The following is a 10,908-nucleotide window of genomic DNA, read 5'->3' as shown; positions in this document are numbered from 1 at the left end:
TAAATTGTGTGTGTGAGTATGTGTGTGTGTGTGTGTTTGTGTAGGGGCGAGTGGGCGGATGTGCGTGCATGCGTGCGTGTGTGAGGATTGACAAAAGATGTTTTTTTTTTAAGAACGAAACATTGTGTGTTTTTTAAAACATATTTTTAATGTTCTATACATGATTTAAACAGTATTATTAAAAAACATGTTTAAAACATGATTTTTATCAATACTGGACTGGTGCGCATGTGCACGCGCACATTACTTTAGAATACACGTCCAAAATATAATGATAATTCAATATTTATCTTTTAATAATGAACGCACAATTAATAAATTTAAACGCACTAATTAAGTGTCAAATATGATGAGTTATTTAATAAATTTTTTTTAATCTTATGCACATACCCAGACAGCACAAAATACTAAAAGATAACGGAAAGAGGTCTTTTTTAAGTTGTCTTTCCGATAAAGCGAAAAAATATCTAAAAGATGATGAAAAGAAATCGTTTTTAGATTGTCTTTTTAGCAAGACGAAAAGACTATACACAAATATTTCGAATTACAAAATACAGATATTACTTATATATATATTAACAGCATAATAAAATGTATTCAGAATTTAATCCATTTTTATATTTGTATTAAACACATGTTTTTACATCAATTTATGTACGATAGCTTTAATATGCATCAATGCGCACTGAGTGCATCCAATCGAATTCGCGCGCTATATGTCAACAATCATATATTATATTAGTTAATAAACAAATCGGACACAGGTTTGTTAATAAATAATTTATTTTGTATTTCGGAATATATCCTAATTTTTCTATTATCAAAGTTTTATTTGAAATATATATCTCTTTAATAAATATAGTACATAATTGTAAAAGAATCGTATGTTATTCAAACAGTTACTATTTTGCAATTCTAATTTAATCGTAAATAAGAGAAGTAGATAAGATCGTTTTATGATAAATTTAAAGAATTATAAGTTTATAATTTGTCAATTTTCTTACAAGTAAATTACAACAGATATATTAGATATAATTTTCACCAACAATAAAATATGAACATATTTATTGTTTAACTCTTTAAAGGCAAGTATCGCGAAATCTCGTAATTTGACATACATGACAATTGTCTCGAAAGAGTTGGACCAAATCATATAACATGAAATTTTTATTTATAAATAATGTCATTCATCGTCATTTTATCTATTATGCAATAAATAAAAAAATTTTATTAAATCAGTTTCTATTATAACAAGTAAGACACAATGCGATCATATTTGCTAGTTATGCAATGCTTATTCTAATATTGGTTAATAAATAACGATCACTTTTATCTTTTATAAATAAAATAACAGATTTATTTTTCTTACTTATTTTGTTTTATTTGATTAGTTTTTTTAGATTTGGCTTCAATTCTGTTTTCCAGTTTGTGAATCAACTCGTCTAATTCGTCCTAATAAACATAAATTAAGATAATCTTAGTTTATACTTTGTGTATAGTGTATATATGACGTACTAATTAATTGGTTAGAACAAGTTGTACTTACTTCATCATACGTGTACATGAGAGTACAATGTTTCAAAACCTGCTTCTTACAACTAATTAAGTGCAAGGCATGCGGCAAACAATAAACGCTGTCATCTTGCGAATTATTTACCAAAGAGACAAACAAATTAGCTCTACATGTCTCACATTCAAAGTCGCTATCATCATCTTTCACCTTTTTCCCTTTCTTTCCTTTTCCACTAACTGGTAAAGGCAATCTTTCTCTATTGATAAGACCTACACTTTCCAGCTGTTTACGATAATTTAATTCTTTTTCACAAATCTTTATTACACTCGGCAATATCTAAAGATATAAAATTATAATGTAGTGCTAAGTAACTTAAAAGTTTATGTGACAATATATGACTCTTCACATTTTAATCTTTAATATTAATCTAATAATTACAGCATAAATTTATTCCTACCTGTTTCAATATATCTATGTGTGATCTAGTATCATTAATAATATTAAATAACAATCTCTCAAATGAAAAGATAGAAGGTTCGCAACTATCTTGTATATCCTGAAAAAAATATATACATATATATACAAACAATATATATTTATATACAAATAATAATAATAAAATTGTAATTAAAATTAAATGGCTAAAAATCTCATACGAAAAATTTTATGTTACATATACCTTAAATACTTGTTCTGCAGTTTCTAACCAGGATGGTTGTGCGAAATATACGCTTTCAGATACAACATAACCAGTACATATACTTGATGTGAACGCTTTCGGAAATACTATTATAAATTGTCCCGGCTCTTGCACAGTTTGACATAATGGTACATCGTTGCTTACTAATAATTCTGGCGGAACCATAGCAGTATCAGAAGGTAACCATATAGTCTTATTTTTGCAATATTGTGGTACCATTTTCGAGAGCGCTTTTCGGAAATTATTATTATGCTCATCAGGTATTCCATACCAAATTTTTTTGGCACCTGTGTGTAGATACTCTATCCATGGTAGACCATGCGGATCACGATACCAACAACAAGCGCTAAATAACATACCCACATGCAATGTTGGTACGGTCACACCTAGAAACACCGACATTGTTTGTATAAAAATGTTATATACACCTTTATTGAAAAAAGCATAAAATAAGGTTTAAAAAATGAGGATTGTTGAACTGTCGTTTGTTATTTATTTCCTCCATTCATACAAATAATTATAATAATTGTAATATCTTGATCATGATATATATTGTGTGCATATATATATATATATGAAAGTTGCATACCCATTAGTGGACCCAAAGCTCTTAATACTGATCCAGGATTGTTAGTGAGAACTTTAAGATTCCAAGGATGTCTAGCAAATGGACTGTTTTTTGCAACAGAAAATCCAAATCCACGACCGCTCGAATCAATGCTTGCTGCATGTACGCAGACATGACGTTTTCTCTCGGCAACATGTTTCCAAAATGCACTCTCTACCTCGTTGGCGGAAGCACCCTCGGTTTCATTTCCTCGTTGGTTTTCACCGAACCACATACGTTGAGTATTACGGGCAATTCGGTAAAAAGCGTTCAATGGCATGTTTCTTCCCTTTGATATAACACAAATGTAGATATATTTATACGTAAAAATATATATATGTATATACAGAGTGATTCATTTTAATCTGCTAGGCAAATATCTCGAAAAATATGGAGGAAAAATATTTCAAACAAAAGTTGGTTTTGTTCCGAAGGGAAATATAAAAAGTAAGTACCACTTTGACCTTGAATGGCGTCGTTATAAGGTCAGGTAAAATTAATTTTGAATTTTATAAATAGAATTCTCCATTTTTCATTACATTTTTTATTACATAGCTTACTTCCAAAGCTTTTTAAAACACTCTAATAAAATTGTTTTTTATTAAGAACTTTTCAAGTTATGAGGCTTGGAAGTTCCAATACATTTTTTAAATTTTTGATGGAAATTTTTTATAAAATATTTGAAAATTTGATTTTTTAATAGATTTCAAACTTGTTTCAAATAAAAGATTAAATTCTTTCGAATTAAATTTTAAAGTTGCACATAAAAATATATATATATTTCTACATCTTATAATAAAAATAAAAATAATAATCAACTAATGTGTCTTGTCGTACTTTTACGATACATTCTTCAATTTCGTCAGAACTATCTTCATCCTCTTCCTCATCGTTATCATTGAATGACACTTCTTGCCTTTGCAAGGCTTTGCTTTCTTTTCTTGTCCATTCAGTTTCAACTTCGTCAAACAACTTTCCACGTTCCTCTAAACAAATTATTTTTAATTATAAATAATTCAGAGCATAAATTTTTCGATATCTTTGTAAAACTTATTTATTATATAAAATATACCTGGGGATAATGTATCATATGGCAATAAATATTTACAATAAATGTCATCTAGTTTAGTAACACGATCCTGTGCTGATTTTGGAATTTTCATACCATCTGCTACTTTTTGCCACTTTTTTTTCTCAATTACTTCTTTCAATCCACCCAAGCTTTGAACTGTTTGATATAAGTGAGGTAAATCTACCTCCATTCCACCAATCTGAAAAAGTTAATTATTGGTAAGCGTTGATCTTCACATTTTCTCAATTATACAATATCTATTAAAAATATTAATAATATATTTTTTTGCCACTTTTTTTTCTCAATTACTTCTTTCAATCCACCCAAGCTTTGAACTGTTTGATATAAGTGAGGTAAATCTACCTCCATTCCACCAATCTGAAAAAGTTAATTATTGGTAAGCGTTGATCTTCACATTTTCTCAATTATACAATATCTATTAAAAATAATAATATATGTAAATACACACACACATACAAATTATATATATATATATACACAAATAATTTTACCCATGGTGGTTGAGTCAAAGTAATACTCTGAGTAGCTAAATATTTCTTGATAGCCATCATTTCTTTTACATTAGGACCCCATCTGTGTAGCATGCGATGTACATATTGATTATAAGCGGTGAATCTCATATCATCAGACACCTTGCATTCTGGCTAAAAATTAAAAAAAAAGAGAAAATTGTAAGATGTAATTAAAATAACATATATTCAGTATATATAATAGGTATGTTTTATATATATATATATATAACTTATCTAGTAGAACTTTCTCTCTGCGATATTTACCTTGAAATTTGGTGGAGGTACCACTCTACATATTCCAAATTTTTCAGCGATTGGCCTTATCTTATCTATGTACTCCAATGGATCCTGGAAATCTTTCTCTGTCGGATGAAACGTTGGCGCCTCGACCACGCGAGCTTCATCATTCGCGATTTTCGCGCCTAGAAACGTCGTACTATTGCTTGAAGAGCACAGTTCCGATCCCTTTTGTTTGCATTTCATTTGTGTCCTAAAAGATTTTTATCAAACGTGATAAAAGTGTATAACAAGATGCATAATTTCACACTTATATTATTTATGTTATTTCGAAAATATAATGTTCAATATTACCTCTTCCCGCTTTTAGTCGAATCTATAGAAGCTTTTCTTTCCCTAGACTTAGGTGATTTTGTGTGTTTCTCAGCTGAATTGCTATTTATGATCGTACTGGCATTTTGACGAATCAGACTTGGCACTGGCATTTCATTTTTCACCAATGACGTTGATTGCATCCCCATGTTCGACATACTTGCTATCGTGGTTGATACAGTTGCGGTCATTGACGTTGATGGTATTTGCTGTTCCACTGTCGTTGTTGCAGGATTAGGCGGAGTACGCGTTGTCGGTTGTACCGTTCCTATCGGTGGACAACGTGCCACTGATAACGGTGGCTTAGTGACCAACTTAGCTCGAAGGAGCACTCTTTGATTAGGGCCGGTCGGTCCTTCCGTACCGAGTTTAACAGCCACGCCCTGTATTAGCTGTTGACCTTGCACCAGATTTGGGCCGCCTCTCGTAACAGCCTGTAACGGAATATAAAATAGATGTCCATCGTTGTCGTCGTCATTCTCGTTACTCATTTCGGTTTGAGTAGATATCTCGGTACTTTTCTGTTGACTCGTATTGTTTTCGTGTTCCTGCGTGGTCTCGTCGAGATTCACCTGGACCGCTATGGAAGCACTGCAATTTACGTTGCTCCAACTTGTCGTGAGTTTGTCGAGTGGTAGCACTTGGACAGTGGTCAAGTTTGCAAAATTGTTGGGTAATTCAAACTTGCTCACGCCTGTATCTGTATTTGCTACGTTCTTCGGTTCTTGCGACTCTTGTTCTTTCTTTACGGTCGTTACGGAATCGTTCGACAATTTTTCCTCTCTATCCAATGGTTCAGAATCCTTCAAACTGGATTTGTTAGCGATTACTTTGGACTCAGATATTATGGTCTCTGTAGGTGATGGTGTTACCGCAGTCGAATGTTTTGCATTATCTCTGACCTTTCTTCGGAAGGGTGTGCTAACGGGAACTTCGGCGTCACTTTCAAACGCGTAAACGCTGCTCTCGTTCTCTGGCGAAAATGCGTTCGCATTCGGTATTACAGTTTTACGTTCCTTAACCTTGGGCAAAAAAGGTTTCCGCGGTTGAAATATTTTCTTCTCCGTCGGCGATTTCTTCTCTACAGCATCATCCACCACGGAGTTCTGATCCGTTTTAGACACAGTGTCGTTAATATCTTCAGCAAAAGACGTATCTTTGTTCGTTTTTCCAGTTTTATTCTTGACAATCTCTTTCGTTTCGATAGTGCTCTTATTTTTGTCAACATTTGTCGCATTTTGTTGCTTCACTCCGGTATTACGGATATTACCGGTATCGGATGTTACCGGTATCACATTTTTGCTGTGTATCCCTATACGATCCTTCAAATTCGTCTTATCCGATAATTTCGAAAGTGTAACGTTGACGGGGCGTACCAAATGCTGGATTTTCGTCGAAATAGACAGATGCGAGACATCCGCCTTTAACTTTTCTGCAGAATCGTACCTAAAACTGGAAACGTTTTCCATTTCAAGCTTGCTCTCTTCTTTGGCAAACGAACTTTCGTTCAACCACTTTTCTATCTGTTCGGTCGACATATTCACTCGTTCTTTTCTTGTGTGCAGAGTAGACAGTGGCATAAGGTTTGAGGAAGAAACCTCATTTTCGCGATTACATTTTTTGCTCGTTTGTTCTACAGATGGCAACGATAAGCTTTGGGTTTTGACGGACAAATCCAATACAGATTTTTCCGGCACAGACAAATCGCATTCACCGTTCAGCGGATTTGCAACCGAGGAATCGTCTTTGATCGATGATGTTTCTACTTTATTTTTCCGTAAAATGGCGCTTTGATTCGCTATTTGCGCCGTTTGCGATACTTCCAATGTTTTGGGTAAATTCAACTTTTTATCGGACTCTGTGACTAGTAAATTAACATTGGCATGCGTCTGACATGAATTCAAAACTTTTGATATCGCCTTCTTAGTAAACCCTCGAAAAGATTCCTCATCGTCTGATACCTTCGACAGATCGACTGTTTTTTGTACGTCGCTGCAAACTGCCTTTTTATCTTTCAGATTGTTGACATTGTCAGGGATTTGCCCTTCCTCTTCCTCCTCGTCTTTTTTCTTCTTTATTTTATTGAGCAGCATTCCTAACGTCTCCTCTTCTGATTCCCCCTTCTCGTTTTGATTACTTTTAAGGCTCTTCTGCTTAATCTTATCCAACGACGTTTTACATACATTTTTCTCGCGTTTACGTTTTATCACAAATTTTTCCCTAACTGATTTCACACAATTTTGAATTTGAGTCTTGGGTTTGCTATTTACGTTACTTTGTATAGTTGTTTGTATAGTTGTGTTTTTGGAGGATGATCTAAGGCTCCTGCTTGGTTTATCAATCTTTCCAAGACTCTGTCTGGTAATAGGTCTCGAATTGTTCGTTTCTATTGAGCTTTCAGATTCTTCATCGCTATCCTCTTCACAATATTTCTGTACCCTCATCAGACGTTTGCTCTTTAAAATCAGTTTATTATTTTTGCTTTTATCCAATCGCTTATTTGTGTTACTATTGTAGGAACTAACTTTAGAATCCTTGGTCTTAATAATAGTCTTGATACTATTTTGTTTCACTTTGGCTTTAAGCTCATTCTCCGTTTGCGTTATTCTACGAGCATTTGGCAGCTCGGGAAAGCTCTCAAATGAAACGTTATCGTCATTTTCTAAATCCGGACTCACTAGTTTTCTCCCAAGAATTTCCATATATACAGCAGCTGCTTCCTTTGTTTTTCTGGTAGGCCTTCTGGAAAGATTTTGTGAAGAGACTATGCCACTGGACGATCTTGTAACTCTCCTCATCTCTGACTTACTTCTAGTGCAAATCTTTTTTTGGATGCCTCTTTGTATGTTTCGCTTTATCTGCGATGTTGATTTCTCCATATGTAATTCTTCCCCTTGATTGTTATCGACGTCATTGTCTTCTTCGGATGACGCATCTATATTCGAAGTATCACTATTTTTCGATTTTAGATTGACTTTCTTCTTTGGTTTGGGTAACGTAACTTTTGCTTTTGATAGAGGTTTACTGGTTTTCTCTGGCAGTACACTACTTCTTAGGCCATGCCTCTTTGTCTTGATTTTAGGTAAAAATTTTCGCGGTGCCAACTTAAGACCAGCCTTCAACATAGATCTCTCTGTACATGATCTTGTCTTCATAACACAAGTAGCTTTAAATTTATTTTTGATTCTTTGCTTAGCAAGGCGTTGTTCCTGATATTTCTTTTTAAGTGCTTGAACCGTAGATGTAGTCGTCTTAAGTTTGGTAATACTTTTGTGCAATGCACTAGTCACTTTTTTTTTATTCGAAACAATAGGCTTTACTTTCGTCATATTTTTTTGGCATGTATTTTCATGCTTCTGAATTTCTATGAAAGTACTAGTAGAGGACAATGTCTTCTCTATAAAAGTTTTAGTTGGCTTAGATCCTTGTTTCTCTTTTTTGTTGCCAGTATTGAAAAAATTTAAATTAGGTGGCAAAATAGATGTTCCTAAATTTGAAAAAAAGAATTTGTCATCTAAAGTACATGTTAAATAGGGAGAGGGAGAGAGAGAGAGAGAGAGAGAAATTCATCCCTTTGCATCTCTTAAAATTTAGCATCTTGTCTCATTATTTAGATCAGAACTGTCCTATTTGAGCTCTGGAGCCAAAACGCAAAGCCATTGACACGAAAAAATTCAGTGTGAGTAAAATTTTGGGGACTGTGGAGTGTTGATATATATCCGATTGACGTTTATCAGCACTACAGTGTCCTTGAAATCTGACCTACATTGAATTTTTTTTGCGTCGATGGCTTTGCGTTTTGGCTCTGAAGCTCAAATTGGACAGGTCTGATTTAGAATATGTCACAACTTTTTGGCTAAGAATTATTGATTTAAATAAAAATATCGATATTATTCATAAATGATTAACCTCTGAAGCATAAAAATGTTAAAAAATCCTCCGTATTTGGTCGTTTGTGAGTTATTAATTCTGTGATTGCAGCAGGTTTAGCTTTCTCTTTGTCCTTAATAGGTGTAGGTGATGTATTAAACACTGTGATCGCACCTTGTGCAAATTTTCTTTGTGCATGAACTTTGGTCCTGTTGGAATAATTATGTTGACTTAATATATAATGGCAAACCTTTAAAAAATTATTACAAACACACAGAATGATTAAACCCATGTATTATTATATACTTCTTGAAACATACTTTGTTTACAATTTGAGAAGTTATTATCATTAAAAACATTACATGGTAATGGAAAAGTGAGTTACCTTTTCGGAGATTCCGAAAGTGGTTCCATGAGGTCCACCAGATCTCCCTCCTTCCTTTTTCTTTTATCGTTGCGACTCAAAACCATTCTGAGATGGGAACTAAAATATCGATGAATACGAAATTGTGATTCCTTTATTATTTCACTGTACGTTCAGAGCATATTGCACACTAAACGCATTCTTCGCGCAAGAACTGATTCCGTTTTCCGCTTTCCACTTCGTTTTACCAATATTCCTGACGATCGATAAAAATTATTGCCATCGCACTAATTATAACGCGCATCATGAAAAAAATCAAACCGCTCCAACTAAGCTAGATTATTTGTGGAACGTTCATACTAGTTCGTCCTGACACTGCTGACAGTGCACCGGCTGGAACAGACTGGAATAGTGGAATAATGGAATCGTCAACAGGAAAATGACACAAGTTAATACACTACGGCAAGGTAGAGCTGTAGATTTAGGTCCTCCGCACAATCAAAGGAACAACGGGTGTATTCACTACTGGGTACTACGACCGCTCACTGAGCGCTCAGTGAGCTCTTGTATCTGTTTGGTCTATATTTTTAGATCTAACGGAATATGCCAATCAGATCCAAGAGCTCACTGAGTCCTCAGTGAACGGTTGTAGTACCGAATGCACCTAACGAATGAGGGAACAATGAATAAAAATATTAACCAATGGCTGTTTTCAGCGGACTCAACCGTTAAGTGAGCGCCCGCTGTTATTGGTATATTCTTTTAGATCATCCTGCAATCAGCATTTTATATCTGGAAGAATACATCAATAGCAGCGAGTGCTCACTCAAGTTGAGTACGCTGAATACAGCCATTGAGAAACCATGCACTACGGAATACACAGTTTCTGTATTAAGCGAGGAGCACAGACTCTTGCATAACGCATAACACATGAGGCATAAGAAATTGAACCAACCAGAGTTCTCTATTACATGGAAGAGAAAGAAACGGAGAACTTCGATTGGTACATATTCTTATGCAATACGTGTTATGCGTAATGCAAGAGTCTGTGCTCCCCGCTTTATACTTTTAGATTTAAAGGTATAGGCCTATCTCAGCGAAGAATCACTAAACGATTGCAAAACTGTTCAGCAAAGAACGCAGCTTTGCAACTGTTGTAAAATTCTTGAATATGATTGGTTTATACATTTAGATCCAATGAGGAACTAAGGGCAAGACCAATCATATTGAAGAATTTTACAACAGTTGCAAAGCTGCTTTCTCTGCTGAACGCAGCCATTCTTTGTCATATCATCAATCAACGATTTTTACAATAGTGTGAAAAAAATTTTTCACACCGCTGTAAAAATCGTTGATTGGTTGCTGCTTCCGCTGCTTGGAACTTGATGCTTGCGTGTGAATGCACCATAAACGTTTTTGTATATGCCATTAGGTCTGTTCTTTTTGGCTGAATTTTTGCAACAGTTCAGCCAAAAAGAACAGGCCTATTAGCTTATTGGCTTTAAAGTGCAGACACATGGAGCAGTCAAGCGTTAGGCAGCAGAAGCAGCAACCAATCAGCGAGACGATAAGTGCAGTGGTGTAAAAATATTTTTTACACCACTGCCAGTATCGTCCACCAATCACAGTCGATTCTTCTC

General features: G+C 34.4%; 1 protein-coding gene across 1 annotated transcript; it reads right to left on the bottom strand.

Annotated features, from left to right (window-relative positions):
* Nucleotides 1-1,193: 1,193 nt before the first annotated feature.
* On the bottom strand, nt 1,194-9,662 carry Jarid2 (Jumonji, AT rich interactive domain 2). The gene is given in 13 exon segments (XM_018513833.1): nt 1,194-1,202; nt 1,366-1,452; nt 1,547-1,849; nt 1,971-2,069; nt 2,193-2,599; nt 2,803-3,109; nt 3,658-3,806; nt 3,893-4,091; nt 4,405-4,557; nt 4,690-4,915; nt 5,017-8,521; nt 8,944-9,113; nt 9,290-9,662. Coding segments are annotated over 13 exon segments (5,700 nt in total). The 5' UTR covers nt 9,376-9,662.
* Nucleotides 9,663-10,908: the final 1,246 nt, after the last annotated feature.

The sequence above is a fragment of the Trachymyrmex cornetzi genome, unplaced genomic scaffold (assembly GCF_001594075.2).
Source record: "Trachymyrmex cornetzi isolate Tcor2-1 unplaced genomic scaffold, Tcor1.1 scaffold482, whole genome shotgun sequence".
NCBI classification, from domain to species: domain Eukaryota; kingdom Metazoa; phylum Arthropoda; class Insecta; order Hymenoptera; family Formicidae; genus Trachymyrmex; species Trachymyrmex cornetzi.
The sequence above is the reverse complement of the archived record's forward strand: the minus strand, read 5'-3'. Positions and strand labels throughout refer to the sequence as shown.